Below are 22,037 nucleotides of genomic sequence, written 5' to 3'. Positions count from 1 at the left end.
GGTTCCACAAATACTGTTCTGGGTGGACCATGGTCAATTGGACATTCTCTGTAGTCATATAATTCCCAGTGTCCATTGCCGCTGCCCAGAGTGGAATGAGACTAGTAGAATCCTATATTTACAGTTTCACTAATTCTTGAGAAGCTAAAATGATTAATCACTAAAACTTCACGAGGAAATAAGTAGATACACACAAATACAGTTAAACAAATAATCATAAATAGTAACGTATGTGTAAATTACCTAGTATAACGTAGTGTCAAAGTGAGGGGGGAAGGGGGACTTATTTTACTGCTTCACAACCCTCAAAAATAAACCATATCTATGTTAAACCACCTGCCAAAGAGTATCAAGTAATTGTTCCATTTGTTTCTCTTTGGGTTTAAAAAAAATATATGCTCGAGAGTGACAAATTCACTTAGAAGCTTCAAGGTTTGTATGAAGTCACCTCCTAGCCTCGTTTTTTGACGGGAAGAAATTAAGTGAGGAAGCAAAGAAAAAAAGTGAAAAGTGAGATGTACGGGGAGCGGGGATAATCAATTTATTTACATTTCTATTACAATAACCAGTCCAATGTAAAAAAAAAAAAATAGTCCAATAACTGATCCAATATAATACTGCTTTAAACTGTTATAATTAGCAACGGTTTAAAACAAACAGTTCAAGTGAATCTTTTATCTTGATAAATTGTAAGCGAGGGCAAGGAAGATAAATTAATAAATACATATATTGAAAATTTTTTATAAAAATATATATCTAGGTTATTTCGACACTGTAGGAATGGGCGGTATAGAAGACAATACAGAACATAAAGACAAAAATACAATATATGAAGAAAAAGTCTAAAATGAAGAATAAACACAGTAGACAATGGAGAATTCCCGATAAAGGATGGTAGAAATCAAGTTGAAGAAGTAGAGGCAAATAATCAATACTGGCGAGCGAGGGGCCACCAGGGTGAGGCCAGCGGGATGGCATCAATGGAGCCCACCTCAAGCTGCCAGAAGCTGGACAACGCACCAATCAGGTCGCGCCTCCCGCCGCAAACCGACCAATCAGCACATGCCTCCCGGCGGCAACCAACCAATCAGCACGCACCTCCCGGCGGTAACCGACCAATCAGCGGCCAGCGCGGGAAAAAGAGATCACTAGAGGATGTTGCTGGGGAAAGAATCAAGCTGGGTATTCGTTTCGAGACTTATCGACAGCCATCCAATTTTCTGAACCAGCTGAGGCATTTGCGTAAGGATAATTAAATAATGTAGAGCCTTATAAAGATGTAGATAAGAAACAAGTTCAGGAGACTAAGAGAAAAAAGAGAAATAATTCCATAAAAGAACTTCCAATGGAAATAAGTGACCCCCTTTTTTTGGTGGGGGGGGGCAGTGTAATCTTCCAAAAATTGTGCAAAATTGTACCTAAATAAACTTAAAAGCATAACCATTAATATTTTCAATCCATAGGCATCCTCTCCAAAAATTAACTAACTTAAAAGTTCCATTTCTTTATCCACCACTTATTCGCTCTTCTGTTTTTTTTTTTTTTTACGCATTGAGTCCATCTTCATGCTAAACACATGGGTTAATGGCCCCTTGGAGACACTGAACTCTAGAGACTTCAAGCCTGGACCATCTCCAGCACTACCGCTCCATTTGGCAGGTAAAACAAAGGAACCACTAAGGGGTATAAGGGGGCCAAAACCTCCCTTGGGGGGAGAGTAAGTAAAGAGAAAGAGGTAAGGAAAAAAAAAAGGAAGATGTAACGAAAAAGGCAGGATATATAAAGAGTAATGAGAGACGAAGATAAAGAGGGAGAAGAGGTATGAGAAAAGAAAAAAAGTTAAGTAAATAGGGAGGAGGTAAAATGAAGAGGTGGTTAGGGAAAAAGAGATACGGAAAAGGGGAGGAGAGGTAAGGCGATAGGAAGGAGAGGTTAAAGGAAAAGGGGAAAAAAGTACAAAGAGAAGTAAGGGAAAATGTAGGAGGTAATGGAAGAGGAAGGGATTATTATTATTATTATTATTATTATCACGGGGAAGCACTAGTCCCGTAAAAACCACAGAACGACTGAAGACTGCCAGGCAATCAAGATTACATCTAAGGCAGGAGAAAAGGGATACAATGCTTAGATCAAGAAACCAATCACTGGCATCAAGACACCCCCCTCACCCCCTCCTTGAGAGGTACACACAGACCCTCTGCAACCTGGTCTGGGACCGGGCCGCGGAGGGCACTGACCCCTGAAAACTTAATATAGATACCTTTTATATCAAGATAGTATAACACATCAAATCAAGTATTAATGACGACAGTATGATACTAATTGATGATATGTTACTACGAAAGTATACTACTTCCATTACTGTGTTAATAAAGATAGTATACCAAGTCTTTCTAAAAACTAACAGTGAAGAATAAAGCAATTAAAACACCTGAGCGCTTTACTGTGTTTATTCAGCTCTTTTTATTTTTATTTTTTTCACAGTGGAAGATTTGCACGAGTGATTCTCTCTGTGTGTACTCACCTATTTATGGTTTCAGGGGTCGAATCATAGCTCGTGGCCCCGCCTCTTCACTGACAGCTACTACGTCCACTCTCTCCCTGCTCCATGAGCTTTATTGTACCTCTTAAAGGTATGTATGGATCCTGCCCCCACTACCTCACTCTCCAGATTGTTCCACTTCCTAACGACTCTGTGACTGAAGAAATACTTCCTAACATTCCCGTGATTCATCTGAGTTTTCAACTTCCAATTATGACCCCTTGTTGCTATGTCCCATCTCTGAAACATCCTGTCCCTGTCCACCTTGTCAATTACTCCCAGCATTCTATAAGTCGTTATCATCATCCCTACCCCACCTGTCCAGTGTCGTCAGGTCGATTTCCCTTAACCTCTCCTCGTAGGACATGCCCCTTAGCTCCGGGACTAGTCGTGTTGCAAACCTTTGCACTCTCTAATTTCTTGACGTGCATGACCAGGTGTGGGTTCCAAATTGGTGTTGCATACTCCAATATGGGTCTGACGTACACGGTGTACAAAGGCTTGAACCATTCCTTACTAAGGTGCCAAAACGCTGTTCTTAGGTTTGCCAGGCGTCCATATGCCGCAGCAGTTATTTAGTTGATGTGCGCCTCAGATGTGCTCGGTATTATACTCCGAGATCCTTTTCCTTGAGTAAGGTTTGCAGTCTTCGGCCCCCTAGCCTGTATTCTGTCTGCGGTCTTTGACCTTCCCCAATCTTCATGACTTCGCATTTGGTGGGGTTAAACTCCAAGAACCAGTTGCTGGACCAAGCTTGCAGTCTGTCCAGATCCCTTTGTAGTCCTACCTGATCCTCGTCTGATTGAATTCTTCGCATTAGCCTGATATCGTCTAAAAACAGGGACACCTCTGAATCTATTCCTTCCGTCGTGTCATTCTCATATACCAGAAACAGCACCGGCCCTAGGACTGACCCCTGTGGAACCCCGCTCGTCACAGGCGCCGACTCTGACACCTTATCGCGTACCATCACTCATCACTCCTTGTTTCCTTCCTGTTAGGTATTCCCTGATCCACTGCAGTGCCTTATCTGTTATTCCTGTCTGCTACTCTAGCTTTTGCACCAATCTCTTGTGTGGAACTTTGTTAAAAGCCTTCTTACAGTCCAAGAAAATGCAATCTACCCACCCATCTCTCTCGTCTTCCGTATCCTTGTCGTAAAACTCCAGCAGGTTTGTGACAGGATTTTCCTTCCCTGAAACCATGCTGGTTGTCGTGTATCAGCTCATTCCTTTCTAGGTGCTCCACCACTCTGATAATCTTCTCTATGATTTTGCATACTATACACATCAGTAGCACTGGTCTGTAGCTTAATGTTATTTGTGTCTCCTTTCTTACAAATTGGGACTACATTTGCTGTCTTCCACGCCTCAGACAGTTGCCCAGTTTCGATAGATGTGTTGAAGATTGTTGTTAGTGGCACACACACCGCCTCTGCTCTCTCTTTCTCTCTCTCTCTCTCTCAGGACCCACTGAGAGATGCTGTCCGGTCCCACCGCCTTTGAAGTATCTAGCTCACTTAACAGCCTCTTTACCTCCTCCTCGATTGTGTGTAGTGTGTCCAGCACTTGCAGGTGTACCCCAACATTCCGGCTTTCTGGAGCCCTTTCTGTCTCCACTGAAAATACTTCCTTAAATCTCATGTGTGTGTGTGTGTGTGTGTGTGTGTGTGTGTGTGTGTGTGTGTGTGTGTGTGTGTGTGTGTGTGTGTGTGTGTGTGTGTGTGTCCCCTGCCAACCGGTTCTGGCAACATGGTGCGGTTACTTTCCGTGGTACTCAACAGATGGCAGGAGGTGTACTCTTGCACCGCCACCAGCGGCGCTGGGGCGGATTATTTTCTTAACTAAAGCAAGTCACTTCAGCAATGAAGAAAAAATAACTGCATAAGTAAAGCCTGGAGAGAGACAAAGGCGAATATATTGGAAATAAATCACAGTCTCTTACTGTATCGAGTTAACCTGGGTTATCCTAGGTCAAATATACGTAATGTATTTTTTATGGCCAAATGGTAAGTTGACAAGGGAAGGTGAGGGAAATATAAGATAACAAGGTAAGTTGACAAGGGAAGGTGAGGGAAATATAAGATAACAAGGTAAGTTGACAAGGGAAGGTGAGGGAAATATAAGATAACAAGGTAAGTTGACAAGGGAAGGTGAGGGAAATATAAGATAACAAGGTAAGTTGACAAGGGAAGGTGAGGGAAATATAAGATAACAAGGTAAGTTGACAAGGGAACATAAGGAAACATGACAGGGGAAAATGACAAGGGAAAATAACTTGGGAAAATGGCAGAAACATTACAATGTAAGATGACAAGGGAACGTGGCAAGGGAAGATGACAGGGGAACGTGGCAAGGGAAGATGACAGGGGAACGTGGCAAGGGAAGATGACAAGGGAACGTTACAAGGGAAGATGGCAAGGAAACGTGGCAAGGGAAGATGACAATGAAACGTGGCAAGGGAAGATGACAGGGGAACGTGGCAAGGGAAGATGACAAGGGAACGTTACAAGGGAAGATGGCAAGGGAACGTGGCAAGGGAAGATGGCAAGGGAAGATGACAAGGGAACGTGGCAAGGGAAGATGACAAGGGAACGTGGCAAGGGAAGATGACAAGGGAACATAAGGAAACATGACAGGGGAAAATGACAAGGGAAAATAACTTGGGAAAATGGCAGAAACATTACAATGTAAGATGGCAAGGGAACGTGGCAAGGGAAGATGACAAGGGAACGTGGCAAGGGAAGATGACAGGGGAACGTGGCAAGGGAAGATGACAAGGGAACGTTACAAGGGAAGATGACAATGAAACGTGGCAAGGGAAGATGACAAGGAAATGTGGCAAAGGAAGATGACAAGGGAACGTGGCAAGGGAAGATGACAAGGGAACGTGGCAAGGGAAGATGACAAGGGAACGTGGCAAGGGAAGATGACAAGGGAACGTGGCAAGGGAAGATGACAAGGAAATGTGGCAAGGGAAGATGACAAGGGAACGTGGCATGGGAAGGTGACAAGGAAATGTGACAAGGGAAGATGACAAGGGAACGTGGCAAGGGAAGATGGCAAGGGAAGATGACAAGGGAACGTGGCAAGGGAAGATGACAAGGGAACGTGGCAAGGGAAGATGACAAGGGAACGTGGCAAGGGAAGATGACAAGGGAACGTTACAAGGGAAGATGGCAAGGGAAGATGAAAATGAAACGTGGCAAGGGAAGATGACAAGGAAATGTGGCAAGGGAAGATGACAAGGGAACGTGGCAAGGGAAGATGACAAGGGAACATAAGGAAACATGACAGGGGAAAATGACAAGGGAAAATAACTTGGGAAAATGGCAGAAACATTACAATGTAAGATGACAAGGGAACGTGGCAAGGGAAGATGACAGGGGAACGTGGCAAGGGAAGATGACAAGGGAACGTGGCAAGGGAAGATGACAAGGGAACGTTACAAGGGAAGATGGCAAGGGAACGTGGCAAGGGAAGATGACAAGGGAACGTGGCAAGGAAAGATGACAATGAAACGTGGCAAGGGAAGATGACAAGGAAATGTGGCAAAAGAAGATGACAAGGGAACGTGGCAAGGGAAGATGACAAGGGAACGTGGCAAGGGAAGATGACAAGGGAACGTGGCAAGGGAAGATGACAAGGGAACGTGGCAAGGGAAGATGACAAGGGAACGTGGCAAGGAAAGATGACAATGAAACGTGGCAAGGGAAGATGACAAGGAAATGTGGCAAAAGAAGATGACAAGGGAACGTGGCAAGGGAAGATGACAAGGGAACGTGGCAAGGGAAGATGACAAGGGAACGTGGCAAGGGAAGATGACAAGGGAACGTGGCAAGGGAAGATGACAAGGGAACGTGGCAAGGGAAGATGACAAGGGAACGTGGCAAGGGAAGATGACAAGGGAAGATGACAAGGGAACGTGGCAAGGGAAGATGACAAGGGAACGTGGCAAGGGAAGATGACAAGGGAACGTGGCAAGGGAAGATGACAAGGGAATGTGGCAAGGGAAGATGACAAGGGAACGTGGCAAGGGAATGTGGCAAGGGAAGATGACAAGGGAACGTTACAAGGGAAGATGACAAGAGAATGTGATAAAAGAATATGACAAGATAACATGAGAAGGGAGTATGACAAGTTGACAAGATAACAAAGAAGACAACAGGGAAATATAACTACTTACGAGTGTCTGAGGGAGTAATAACACCCGCTAAGTGGTTGGAAGGTTCGGGTAGTCTGCCACAATAGTTGTGTTCAATGTTCACTGAGGGAGGCACGTAAGAGGCACTGGTATTGTTCCTGAAGGCGGCACTGCTGCTGCTATACCACGAGGCACTGTTTGTACTCCTGGGGCTGCCACTATTGCTCCACGTCTCGCTCATGTGGTCATCAGCGTCACAATCACTGTCGGTACCGGAGGGCGTGTCGGGCAGGTTGTCTTCGTCGTCGTCGTCGTCTTCAGAGATGTCGTCCTGTCTCAGTGCCTCTCTGAGTACTGCGTCGGACGAACATTCAGACAAGTTTCGTTCCTTCTTTATCGGCGGCTCCAGCAAGGCGGCACAACACGTCCCTGCGCCCCACATTATGTCTCGTTTCAGGGACACTTCGGGTACTGGAGATGCCACTGGTGCCCACCAGGAGTACCCGGGCGCCCGGAACATGGGCGCCATCTCCATACCTTCCAGATCATTCAGGATATCGCCGATATCTGATGGAGGAGTGGCAGACGGGGACTCAAGGATTTCGGGTATAGAAGCCACCAGGTCGTCCAGGTCATGCTCTGTGGGAGGGGAGTGTGGTGGGGTGGGCGGGGCACCCATATTCTGGTTCACCTTATCACACATGAAGTTGCCCATGTCTGACGTGAAGGCGATGTTGTGGTCTATCATGGGCTCGGAGCTGGGCAGGGCCAGGGAGCAGTCTGGCTCGATATCGAACTTGTTCCACATGTCTGCGAGCGAGGCGGCGGTCAACTGCTGTGGCGGCGTCAGCCAAGACTCCGGCAGCAGCCGCAATATGTCAGGGTGCGTCGTCATCTGTTGGAGCTGTGGGAGATACAACAGTCAGTGAGGGCTCTAATAAATACACACCCCCCCTTAATGTAACAAAAGCAATAGGGTCACACAAACTCTCTCCATGGGTACTGAGAGAAGCAGAACCAGTGTGACTCCCTAGATAGGTCTTCAACCAATCTCTCTAATTAGGGCAATTGCCATTAAATTGAAAAAAAAAAGCTAATGTGCTCCCATATAGGGTAGAAAATCCCCTCTGCGGTTTCGCTGGAGTTCTCTGACAAAGTCATAAAGATCAAACAAAATAGGACTGGGTGAGCTGCAGCTTCATACACAGCATCACACTATAAATCAGTAAAGAAATAAGAGGAAAGGACAGGGTTAAAATGCAGAGTGTTCCAGAGTCAGGAGGTACCTGAATGACATAGAGTAACAGTGAGAGAAGAGACATCAGAGCTGGAGAGTAATGATTAGGGTCCCACAAGGATCAATATAGGACTACTACTATTCTTTATATGCACGAACATACCAGTGGGGACTAAGTCTTGTGCGTCACTGATTGCTGATGTAAAATTTATGGGAAGAATAAGAGCAGAAGACAGTTATCAACTCAATGGAGACCTCAACACACAACAGATGTGGTCAAACCAAGTGGATTCCAGAGTTCAATCTAAACAAATGAGAGGTACTGAGATTTGGAGTTGAGGGTAGACCGGACACATTACAGCATGGATTGGGACAAGCTGCAAATATCACAACTTTATATATATATATGTTAGGTCAATCAGAGTATACCACTAATAAATAAGGCAAAGGCATGCAGCCTATACCTTTGATATACATTTGAAGGGTTTCAAGAGTATTCTTACTCTGGCAGCCCGGCCCTGGGCTAGGCCTGCCTGGTGCTTTCCTGATCAATGAAGCTGTTACTAAAACTGAGTAAAATACCTCACGAAATCGTAATAACAAGATTACAAATCAGGGTACGGGTGGGGTTAAAACCCATGGCGAGTGAGACTTAAAACTCCAGGCAGAGAGAAGGTTCAGGGAAGACTATGATTATGACATACAAAATATTAGGAATTGAGTGTAAATGGGGACATTGTTCGAATTATAAGGACTACGATTAATTAGAGACAGATGAAAGATGAAGAAAGATGTAAAGAAGTATATATTCATTAGTCTAAATAATTGAAAAGTGCAACTGTCTTGGACGAGTCAGTGATGGAGGCAAACTCAATGAACAGCTTCAAGGATACAGTAGATATAATATGGTTCAACAGGTCATAAATCAGTAATGTCGATCAAAGTAGTTTAGGAGACGGAGCCTGTAGTAGCTAAATTTAAATCCCAACAAACAACTTGGCGAGTATAACTCGGTGAGCACTCACGCACATCTGTCTTTGGCAAAGATACAATAAGGGCAACTTCCCGACAGATAAAGAGCTGCAAATGTGATCCCAATACTGTATACACAAGATCTGGGAGTAAGCACTGCATCAAGCATATCGCTGAAGCACATAAATCGCATAACATCGTCATGTGCAAAACTAATCTAAAAACTTTCAGAAATCTAAACAAGGATATATTTAAGCCAAAATATACAACGTCCATTAGGCTCATTATTGAGTATGCATGATACCTGCACCTGGTCAAGCAAACAGAGAAACAGAAAAGCTTCAAATCCCAGCAAACGATCACATACAAGATTAACAGCTGGAACCGAGAGGAAACACACGATACAGAGATTAAGAACTCCAACTAGTAAGCATGAGAAAGGAATCCAGGGAATACAGATGGCAGCTAAAGATGCAGGTGAGCCATGTCAATGATGATGCTCTTGAAGTCACTTCTCTCAAGGCGAATGAAATTGCAGATCTAGAAAATGTACAGAAGGTCAGGTGAGCAAAAGCTCCAGCTGTGGGGTCATCATATGACTTAGACCAGCATCAGGAAACACTTGTCCTGTTTCCTGACAAACCTTACCCAAGGCAAAAATTCTAATGCCAACGTTTGCAGATCAAGCTTTCATTGGGACAACGTTTCGCTCTGTGTAGAGCTTTTATAAAGTCATGACTTATAAGCTCTACAGAGAGTGAAACGTCTTTACACGGGTGACAAAAGAGAAAGACGTAAGTCATTCACACTGCCCTAAAGTATACTAAACAATGTCTAGCTGCGAGCATCATAGCCGACACAACGATAGGTTTCATAACTAAAATTTTGTTGACAAAATATCAGGTAAAATATCAACCGTCAGATCTCGGCTTCAAGGAGCTATCCAATTATGGTCACCAAATTGCGAAAGTGTAAAAGATAAACCTAAAACATACCCGTGACGAATTTCAATAGTTTTTCTACTCTCGCAGCCATGCCTAAAAATTTCTTCCCCTACATTTTGAAGCCTGTGGAGTGACCCCCAGTGGAAATAAGCCACTTAGACTTGTTTGGGGTTATCCTAGGTAATCTACACATGCTGCTATGTATGGTAATTGATGTAACTATCTATGTGTACCTGTACCTGAATAAACTTACCCGAGGGAATGGAGGATAAAAGGAAAGCCTTCTATGCTACTGTTGATTAATTATTGCCAAGACTACCAACGGTATGTTAGGTAAACACTCATGTGCAACTAATAAAACATTTGCTGCGGGTACGTTTCGCTCACCAGAAATACGGATAAGGGGGTATTTCAAATATACAAAGGCTATTATGCTACTGCTGCGGCAACCACTGTTACTACCCTCTATCAATGTCCCTCTTGGGGACACCTTACTTCCTTGATATATACCCTCTGACCATGCATCGTATTGATTGTATTGGCTTGACAAAGCTCATGGCACGAGAAACGTAGCTGAAGTTAATGTATTAGTTGTACAGTGTCTAGTTACCTCAATTATCTCATAAACTATCATTGCAAGACGTAGTGTACTGTTTTCTGCTGATAGCCTCGATAAAGACTGAGGTCTTGATCAGTCGTTCATATGTAGAGAAGCCAGTATCATGATCTAACAACTACACAACCCAATGTTATCATGTAACTAAGTTCTGTGATGGTCTAACAACTACTACACGACCCACTAAAATTATGTAAGTAGTACTGCGATGATCTAACAACCATTACACGAGTCACTACTATTATGTAACAAGTACTACGATTATTTAACTACTACACGACCCACTACTATGTAGCAAATACTACGATGATCTAACAACCACTACATCATTCAATAAAAAACACTATTGTTAAGTAACAAGCACTGGTATACCTGGAGGCTACCTGGAGGTAACCAGGTAACCTCCAGGTATACCAGTGCTTGTTACTTAACAGTAGTGGTATGACTTAAAACAATACACAATCAATTAACGGTCATTAGCATGACCCACTAACAACCACATGATCAACTAACATCTACCATGACTCACTAACGACTATTACCATGACCCAGTAACCAACCACGATCGTAAATGACACACATCAACTGGTCCATTCATCTCGCTACACCAAGGACAGACTTAAGTCACCCTCCCAGCCATAACTTCCTCACTGACACGGACAAATGCGACCTAAGAACAGAGAAACACTGCAGATAATGTTAAGGAAATAGTACAATTGAGCAACTTAATCAGTTGATCTACTGCACTGCTGCTCTTATCGTATGTATCTCCCTGAAATTCGGTAGCACTATCAGTATACAATATTGAAAAGTTCATGAACTTGGCAGTATTGTATACCATTACTGTTACCATAACGGACACAGCATCATCATCCTCCCACTAGTCAACGTATCCGCATACCACCACACTCCTGCACCTCCAGCTCTGCTAAGTTTAAGTACAATTACACACTTTTGGGAGGGATGAATTACAATGGTCTTACATAGTAACATGAATTACAATGGTCTTACATAGTAACGTGTGTAAATTACCAAGAATAATCCCAAAAAGTAAAATGAATTATTTCCTTTGGGTTTCTTGTAGTACCTAACCATTAACCCATCCATTAGTGATAGTAAAACTCAGTCATAATTGTTAACAATAAAAAAATAAAAGAACGAACATCTATGTGCCCTCAAAACCATTGTAAAAATACGTTTGTAAACATTATTTGTATATTGTCCTAAACCAGAAAACTTACATAGTGGAATACTTGACTATAGCTTCGTCCTACTCGTCTCCCAGCTCAAGCTGGGCACAACACCGTGACTGGAACAGACTTTGTAAATGGTCCAAGTCGGACCGAAACATCATCGTAAGCTCCTCTCTCATGTGCGCGGGTTGTGTATAGTTAGCTTCGGTTCACGCCGTGTAACTATATTATATAAATAGTGTAGTCGCATACTACGATTGTATCTAAATCTGTTTTAATATAAAAAAAATAAAAATCCCACAAGTCACCCCTTTATCCATCTTGAGAAGTCACTCTCTCACTCCCTCACCACCTCCAGACCACCACCACCCAATTACACCCCCGCACCTCGACGCGCTACCCCTACAAGGCACCTCACCTCCCACCACATACCCCCCACATACCAGAGAGTCAGCCAAAACAGCATCACGTCACAACTCTTGTCTTCCTCGTCCCCAGAGCCAAGAGCATGACACTGATGTATGAGAAGTATAACTACGTCACTCTCCTTACTACCCCTCCCCACCCAACTCGTCCCCTTTCTCTCATTTCCCAAATCCTATTTAAATGTTTATCAAGATATATTTATGCTTCCGGGGATCATGGCCCCCCTCCGCCCGCAGCCTGGTCTCAGAATAGGCTTTCTCAATTGGAAACACAAGAATAAAAAAACATTAAGATGTATACAGGAATAGAATTTCGCATAAAACAACGAACGATAAGTAAGCTTAACATGTTAGAATGCAAAATATTTAACAGGTTTCTGTTACATTCATGAGGAAAGCACTTCCATGGATGAATGAAATGGCATATTTTTAACAAATATGAAGTCAATACACACGTTGCAGAACATTTTTTACGAGTGTTAGGCTTTGTGTAAACTATCAAAACATGCAGAGATTACACTTCATATGGAAAGTAATGTCGGTGCTCACCTACCTCTAACTATGACTTCCACGAGTATAAATAAACATTCCCTCGGAATGTCTTGATAAAGCTCTACACAGCGAAACGTTGTCACAAAAACCAGCTTGTTAGTGCAATTTGTGTCAAGTTTTTTTTTTTATTTTTTTTATATACACAAGTAAGCATTTCTGCAAATCTTGTGGAAGCACAGGTATGTGCACACATATACAGTACAATGTAAGATTTAAATTTAGGTAACCCAGTAATGTCAAACAATGCCACTTAACTTCCACTCGGGTCATTGTCTTCACACCCTGGAAGGTCGATGTCTACCAACCTATTACCTCAACACTTGCGATGTTGCACTCACCAGGGTGCCACTGATAGTAACTCCAGTTCCATCACCTTTCTACTTCCCACCCTCCACAAGGGTGCCCCATGGCCCCCTCCTCTGGCCAATAACTTTCCACTACCCTAAGTGACTAGTGTGTGGTGTCACAGACTCGTGGCATCCTGCCATAGTGCTCCCATAAGTGGCGCTCCTGCAGTCATGTAATAAAAAAATGAGCCCTAAGGAAATAATGGTTTGTTTGTCAGTAAAGAAAGTGCATCCTTAATTAATGTGATATTTGCTTAACTATACTGGTGGTAATTTAGACAGATTTAGCCTAGCATAACTCATCTTCAAACACTGAATTATTTCCGCTGGAATCGTTCAACGAATTGTAGTGCGATCCCATGACAAGACTATAATATATAAATATATATCATATGCAAAACAACCACTGTGAAAGAATAGAGAAATTCCAAGCGCTTTCGTGACTACTCACATTATCAAGAAACATTTGTTCCTTGATAATGTGAGTAGTCACGAAAGCCCTTGGAATTTCTCTATTCTTTCACAGTGGTTGTTTTGCATATGATTATATATATATATATATATATATAATGTGTGTGTGTGTGTGTGTGTGTGTGTGTGTGTGTCTTAGTTGGTTTAGGGTTGCCCTACAGTTCCTTCGTGGAATCCAGTGGAAATAAATCCCAGTATTGACTTTATAAGACTGTCGCAGAATTATAGCCTACTTAAGTGATTTTCTGACCTGATGCAGACATATGCCCCTCACACACACACACACACACACACACACACACACACACACACACACACAGTAGCAATCAGCGAAGAGGCGGGGCCAGGAGCTGTGACTCGACCCCTGCAACCACAAATAAGTGAGTACAAATAGGCGAGTACACACACACCCCACACACACACACACACCCCACACACACACCACACACACACACATCCCACACACACACACATCCCACACACACATCCCACACACACACACACATCCCACACACACACACACATCCCACACACACACAATCCCACACACACACACATCCCACACACACACACACATCCCACACACACACACACATCCCACACACACACACATCCCACACACACACACATCCCACACACACACACATCCCACACACACACACACCCCACACACACACACACCCCACACACACACCCCACACACACACACCCCACACACACACACACACACACACACACACACACGCACTCATATACAACAGGCCTAGTGTCGAATCGACATGTGCCTAGGACAAAATGGACAAAATGGTAACTAACACACACACACACACACACACACACACTCCCATGATTGCGCGAGTTTGTACAGGAACTGCCTAACGTTGGCCAGTAGACTTACTGCAGTATTTTCAATTCTTGTGTATACTGACGTCAATAAGTTTCCCCTTGCATCAGGGAAAGGAAGAAAATATTTCCCGTTAACCTCGAGTAACATTTCTCTAAAGTTCCTGTTCCCTGTATTCCGTCTTACACAAGTCTCCCTTGCATTCCATTTTCCAGTTTGGTCTGTTCATCTTTTACGCTTTCGTATAAAGCTTATTTTCACTAATTTATCTTAGTCGGTCTTTTTTTTTTTTTTTTTACCTGGCATGCCACCGTAGAGAAGAGCAAAATGGCTACAAAAATATCAGGTTCAATACTACCAATAAATATGAACGGGGTTGGTGAATGTTTGTGTACCAGTTACACTAAAAAATTTGCTTATCAGAATGGGAAAAAAAATGGCCAACTCACCTTATCAGGACAACGGATAAACGGCTAACTTGCTTATAGGATGGAAGAAATATGAAAAAATAAAGAAAAACTAAAAACGAAAAAATGAATTACGTTCAATTACTCAAGACATTAAAAGTGGTATCGTATATTACGTGAACGGAAGCATAAAACTCCTATAATCTACACATGCAATGCATATATGACTACAGTAACATATCATGCATGCATGAATGCAAATTAGCTCAGTAAATAAAAATAATTCTAAGAAGCAACGATGCATTAGCATAAACAAACCATGGAGTAACTAAGCATGGTAAGTATTGCGTAACCGTATATACAATAGCTACACATGCAGAATGACTCCTTATCTGAAGCAGAGACGCTAGTTATTTTGTATTTTTTTTTATCAAGGTTGGATTGCTAGGCTAGTTTTTATAGGCTGTAAAACTAAGAAGCTCTTCTTGTGAAACACTATCCTTAGTAAACTTATCCGGGTGTGGTCAGGGACGGCAAAACTGATCCAAATTTGTCATCTTCATCTTCATATCTCTCTCTCTCTCTCTCTCTCTCTCTCTCTCTCTCTCTCTCTCTCTCTCTCTCTCTCTCTCCTGAACTTTGAGTGAACGTGCATATAAAAGCGTGTTCTACTGTATGTTTAGCCTAGCACAACTGAGGTAAATAATGAAGATAAGAGACGGTAATGAATACCTTCATGTAAATAAGACGTGTAGTACTCCCATATTCACTGAAACGTTTCCCTCACAGCAGCTTTATCTTTATAATGGGCTGATAAAGCTCTTGTGCGCGAAAGGTCGCCTCAAATATGTTAGCTCTACAAATGTAGTATTTAATGTTATCGAGGTTACTAGTAATGAATCACTAAATAGCCTACAAAATGTCTCGCATGCTTACGGATCACAAAGGAAAATGACACTTTTTTGGGTTATCCTGATTTAAATTAAAAATTTGACCACTATATGCTTTAAACATTTATGTTCCCTGGAAACCACGGTATAAATATGTACCAGTGCCTGTCAAATAATTTGTAGATTTTTTAAATTAAAGCTTACTGATGTCCATATAAATTACGAATAAAGTGCTGTATGAATTCAGCAACAAAGTGCTGCATGCAGGCATTACGGTACGTATAAACAGTTAACAAAGTTAAGAACAATCACGTATAAACAATTAACAAAGTTAAGAACAATCATTAAATATCAATAAGAAAGTACTGTATGAACAATCTGCAAAGTGCTGTATCAACAGTCATATATCAAAAACCAGGTGGGGTTGGAACCTGTGGCAAGCTAGTCTTAATTAAGGAGCGGCACTTCCCTACCCGTTGTGCTTCCTTGTTTATTGTCCGATTTCTTTCATTTGAGCTACTCTGACGAATTTCAGAAAGATCGCCCAACAAAAAAAAAAAAACTAAAAGTGAGGTTTGGCAAGCATGTGGCACTTACTGGCACTGAAAAAGTTTTTTGGGCACTCCCTACAGAGCCAGACCAGGCCAGAGCGTTGTCCACTGGATCATTCTGTCCAGTAGACATGATCAGTTAGTAAAATACCATAAACAATCAGTAAAGCTCCATATTAGCAGCAAAGTACAATATAAATTTTCCAGTAGATTTCAGAAATATTGCTGGAACAATTGTAAACGTCTTCAAGAGGAAACGAGATCACTGGGTGTGTTAACCTTGACTGCCTTGGGCCAGTAGGTGTCTAGAACCTGCCTAGCATGGGCCAGTAGGCCTGCTTCTGTGCTCCTTATGTTCTTAAGTGGCAGATCAACCAGGTTGTGTTGGTTAAGTGGGCCAGCGGGCCGCCAACATCAACAGACTCATTGAACAAACAAAAAACACTGGTCCCAGGAGCCAGAAGTATATCACAAATAGTAAAGTAAAATCACTAAAGTACCGTAAACAATAAGTAATATATAAATAAATAAATAATCTAGATATGTACCGAACGAACAAAAAATTGGAGTACCGTTAAGTACCTTACAATCGGTAAAGTTCCATATCAATAATCTAAAAAATATGAACAAATAATGTATCATATGAACAATCAGTAAAGTACCAAATCTAGATAATCGAATTACTGTACAATTAATAATGTACCGTATGACCAGTAAAATACCGTATGAATAATCAGTAAAGTACCGTTATCTGTGACTGTATCAATAATCACCGTATGAACTATCAGTAAAGTACTGTAAAACAATCTGTAATGTATGGCATAAACAAGTATTGTAAACAAACAGTAAAGTACTGCATAAGACTGAACAATCAGTTAAGTACAGTTAAGTACAAAATCAGTATAGATAACCAATCACTATAGTACAATCAGTACTGTAATAAGAATCAGTAGGATATCGTTTGAACAATCAATATACTATCGAACGAAGAGTCTTGGAGTGTTCTATATACAGTCACAGAAGTACCGTACGTTCTATATACAATCACCGAACATTCTATATACAGTCACAGAAGTACCGTACGTTCTATATACAATCACCGAACATTCTATATACAGTCACAGAAGTACCGTACGTTCTATATACAATCACATAAGTACCGTACTTTACTGATTGTCCATAAGTACCTTATGAGCAATCAGTAAAGTACGGTACGCACAATAAACTACCACAAAACAAACGCCAAAGTGCGGTATCAGTAATTAATAACGAATCAGCAAACTAACGGAACACAATCAGTAAAGTACTGTAAGAAAATCAACGAAACATTAAAAACATTTAGTAAAGCGCTGTATAAACAATACAGTAAAATACGACAAAAAAATCAGTAAAACGATGCATCAGCAATCGGTAAAATGATGTTTAAGCAATCAGTAAAACTATGTATAAACTGAGTAAAACGATGTATAAACAATCGGTAAAACGATGTATAAACAATCAGTAAAACGATGTATAAACAATCAGTAAAACGATGTATAAACAATCAGTAAAACGATGTATACAGTAAAACGATATATAAGCAATCATTAAAACACTATAAACACTCGGTAAAACGCTGTATAAACTCAATAAAACGCAGCAATCAGTAAAACGCTGCACCGTTATTTAAACTGTATATAAAAGTAAAACAGAATAAACAATTAACCCGTTAATTAAAATCGTATAAACGAGTAAAAGGCCGTATACAGTCAATAAAACGCATGATAAACAATCAGTAAAGACTATCAGTAAATTCCTGACACTGCTGACCAGAGGTCTGGGAAGGACAACTGTCAAAATTAAAGAAAAAAACCTGTCAAGTTATTAATACCAACTGAGACCCATCACATTAACAAAATTGTTTTAAAACGTTATTAGTAATAAGACTTGAGTACCACCGGTCAGTATTTCCAGTCAATATTTACGTATTTTTTGGTTTATTTCACCAAAATTATATTTTGCCGCGAAAATTGCAAGGAAAAGGGCGGGGTTGGTAGGGAGGGCGGGACCATCTCTAAAAGTACACTAATTTATTTTTATTTCGTCTACGTGAGCGTCTCTGTGACTAATAAAATACACAATTCAATGGTTGTATGGTATATATATAGAGTAAAATTGTGTGTGGACTTATTCCTGTGTTGAAGTGTAATAAAGTCTCTGAGGGGGTGTGGCGAGTTCATATATATACAACAGTAAGGAACTAACATCATCACAAAACACCAGAGTTCATATTCAGTCTCTTTTTATTATATATTTTCTGGTTCAGAAGCTGTAATGTCCATTTATTTGCACCTCACGAAGTCCACTAACACTTTCATCCATCTGAAAACGGCAAAATTTTCTTTATTATCTATTAATAAAAGCATCTACCGTGTTGCTGGGTAGAGTACACACCTTTGGCAGAAGCTTTGACTAAAAGCTCAGTCACCAGTGGAAGTGTCACTCGAAAAATAGGGTATATAATCCACGAGAGTGCGAGAGTAAGGTAGGCGTCGCACAGTGACACAACGTGCGTCCTACCACGTCAGAGTCCACAGGGTAACTACACACACACATAACAACACTCACTATACAAGTAAGCTCCGGCCAGTCGAGGAACCAGAGCTCCGCCCCCTCCCTTACGTCATCAATTTTAGCTCCGCCTTTTGCCTCTACGTCATCAATTTAACTCCGCCCACTGATTACGTCACACTCGTACAAGCCACCCATTTAGTTGTCAGAAAGAAAGTATACACCTTTTAAAAGACATTTAGAGAAGCTATCATTAATACAACGCAACAAAACAAAAGTACTACAGTACAATACTACTATAAAACAAAAAAATACAGCAAGAAATAACGCGGAATTCTAATATCCGCGCGTTTGTTGGCGGTACTACATTCCTGCGCGCATGTACACCTCCACAAGAGTGAGTTATTAGGACTACTACTACTACTCATGCCATGAGTCAGCTGTTCATGGAAGGCGGGAAAACATTTCACTTTTACTGCCAGGCTCCTGGAAAATGTCAACAAGCGAGTGTAGAGGTCATCGTAGCTTCCCAGAAACCAGATATTCACCGGTAATACCCAGCCAAGTTTGCGCATCTCAAAAATAATCATTTCAGAGATGGATTTTCCTCTTGTTCAGAAATAATTGGATATATATTTTTTTTCCCCCTCGAAGCTCTGTTATCTATTTTCCGAGGTCATGGGTCCCCATAGTGTGCATCAGTGGTCCCCTTCTGTATACTGGAGGGTGTTTATATGAGGGGAAATAGTGAGAGAGAGAGAGAGAGAGAGAGAGAGAGAGAGAGAGAGAGAGAGAGAGAGAGAGACAGAGAGAGACAGAGAGAGACAGAGAGAGACAGAGAGAGAGAGACAGAGACAGACAGAGACAGAGACAGAGAGAGAGAGAGAGAGAGAGAGAGAGAGAGAGAGAGGGAGGGAGAGAGATTATGTACCTTAAAAGAGTACCACCAGTAAAGCCAATAACAACAACAACGACAGAAACATCCACAACAACAACAATAACAAGTATTATCATTATGTACAAAAAATATCTTGTCATCCTCTGTAGTTTCTCTCTCTTTACACAGGGTTTGACAAGGTTAAGGATCCCTAGCTTTACTGACAAGTTCTCTCTCTCTCTCTCTCTCTCTCTCTCTCTCTCTCTCTCTCTCTCTCTCTCTCTCTCTCTCTCTCTCTCTCTCTCTCTCTCTCTCTCTGCAGTATATTATTATCGGTCTATACTACCAACACATTGATAATTAAGACATATACACTTGGGTATCTTCTCTGACGAAACTTTTCGCCTGGTCAGCAGACTTCTTGGTCGAGTACACAGATGATTACTGGAGAGACTGGGAGAAGTGGAGAGATAATTTCGAGGTGTTTAGTCCTTCAGCCTTGACATTGTCAAGGGTGAGGGACTGAACACCTTCCATCAAGGCTGAGTGACTGAACACCTACCATCAAGGCTAAGTGACTGACCACCTAACATCAAGGCTAAGTGACTGACCACCTACCATCAAGGCTAAGTGACTGACCACCTACCATCAAGGCTGAGTGACTGACCACCTACCATCAAGGCTGAGTGACTGACCACCTACCATCAAGGCTAAGTGACTGAACACCTTCCATCAAGGCTGAGTGACTGACCACCTACCATCAAGGCTGAGTGACTGACCACCTACCATCAAGGCTGAGTGACTGACCACCTACCATCAAGGCTGAGTGACTGACCACTTTCCATCAAGGCTAAGTGACTGACCACCTTCCATCAAGGCTGAGTGACTGACCACCTACCATCAAGGCTAAGTGACTGACCACCTACCATCAAGGCTGAGTGACTGACCACCTACCATCAAGGCTAAGTGACTGACCACCTACCATCAAGGCTAAGTGACTGACCACCTTCCATCAAGGCTGAGTGACTGACCACTTTCCATCAAGGCTAAGTGACTGACCACCTACCATCAAGGCTGAGTGACTGACCACCTACCATCAAGGCTGAGTGACTGACCACCTACCATCAAGGCTGAGTGACTGACCACTTTCCATCAAGGCTAAGTGACTGAACACCTACCATCAAGGCTAAGTGACTGACCACCTTCCATCAAGGCTGAGTGACTGGCCACCTATCATCAAGGCTGAGTGACTGACCACCTACCATCAAGGCTAAGTGACTGACCACTTACCATCAAGGCTGAGTGACTAACCACCTACCATCAAGGCTAAGTGACTAACCACCTACCATCAAGGCTGAGTGACTAACCACCTTCCATCAAGGCTGAGTGACTGACCACCTTCCATCAAGGCTAAGTGACTGACCACCTACCATCAAGGCTGAGTGACTAACCACCTACCATCAAGGCTGAGTGACTGACCACCTTCCATCAAGGCTGAGTGACTGACCACCTACCATCAAGGCTAAGTGACTGACCACCTACCATCAAGGCTAAGTGACTGACCACCTTCCATCAAGGCTAAGTGACTGAACACCTACCATCAAGGCTAAGTGACTGACCACCTTCCATCAAGGCTAAGTGACTGACCACCTACCATCAAGGCTGAGTGACTGACCACCTACCATCAAGGCTGAGTGACTGACCACCTACCATCAAGGCTGAGTGACTGACCACCTTCCATCAAGGTTGAGTGACTGAACACCTACCATCAAGGCTAAGTGACTGACCACCTACCATCAAGGCTGAATGACTGACCACCTACCATCAAGGCTGAGTGACTGACCACCTACCATCAAGGCTAAGTGACTGACCACCTACCATCAAGGCTGAGTGACTGACCACCTACCATCAAGGCTGAGTGACTGACCACCTACCATCAAGGCTAAGTGACTGAACACCTACCATCAAGGCTAAGTGACTGACCACCTAACATCAAGGCTAAGTGACTGACCACCTACCATCAAGGCTGAGTGACTGACCACCTACCATCAAGGCTAAGTGACTGACCACCTACCATCAAGGCTAAGTGACTGACCACCTTCCATCAAGGCTAAGTGACTGACCACCTACCATCAAGGCTAAGTGACTGACCACCTACCATCAAGGCTAAGTGACTGAACACCTACCATCAAGGCTAAGTGACTGACCACCTGCCATCAAGGCTGAGTGACTGAACACCTACCATCAAGGCTAAGTGACTGACCACCTACCATCAAGGCTAAGTGACTGACCACCTACCATCAAGGCTAAGTGACTGAACACCTACCATCAAGGCTAAGTGACTGAACACCTACCATCAAGGCTAAGTGACTGAACACCTACCATCAAGGCTAAGTGACTGAACACCTTCCACCAAGGCTGAGTGAATGAACACCTACCATCAAGGCTAAGTGACTGACCACCTACCATCAAGGCT

At 42.5% G+C, this 22,037-nt stretch overlaps 1 protein-coding gene across 3 annotated transcripts in view; it reads right to left on the bottom strand.

Annotated features, from left to right (window-relative positions):
• Nucleotides 1-18,735, bottom strand: part of LOC128705183 (myc proto-oncogene protein) — a 38,305-nt gene extending 19,570 nt beyond the window's left edge. For 2 of the 3 annotated variants that reach the window (XM_070100349.1, XM_070100351.1), the window contains exons 1-2: nt 18,568-18,734; nt 6,728-7,589 (exon numbers count right to left, since the gene is read on the bottom strand). In XM_070100349.1, the coding sequence (XP_069956450.1) occupies nt 6,728-7,580 (853 nt within the window). In that variant the 5' untranslated portion in view covers nt 7,581-7,589; nt 18,568-18,734. Of the gene's footprint in view, nt 1-6,727; nt 7,590-18,567 lie in introns of all 3 variants that reach the window. The other variant, XM_070100350.1, reaches the window with a different exon arrangement.
• Between the last annotated feature and the right edge of the window lie 3,302 nt (nt 18,736-22,037).

Source organism: Cherax quadricarinatus, chromosome 72 (genome assembly GCF_038502225.1).
Source record: "Cherax quadricarinatus isolate ZL_2023a chromosome 72, ASM3850222v1, whole genome shotgun sequence".
Classification (NCBI taxonomy): Eukaryota; Metazoa; Arthropoda; class Malacostraca; order Decapoda; family Parastacidae; genus Cherax; species Cherax quadricarinatus.
The sequence above is the reverse complement of the archived record's forward strand: the minus strand, read 5'-3'. Positions and strand labels throughout refer to the sequence as shown.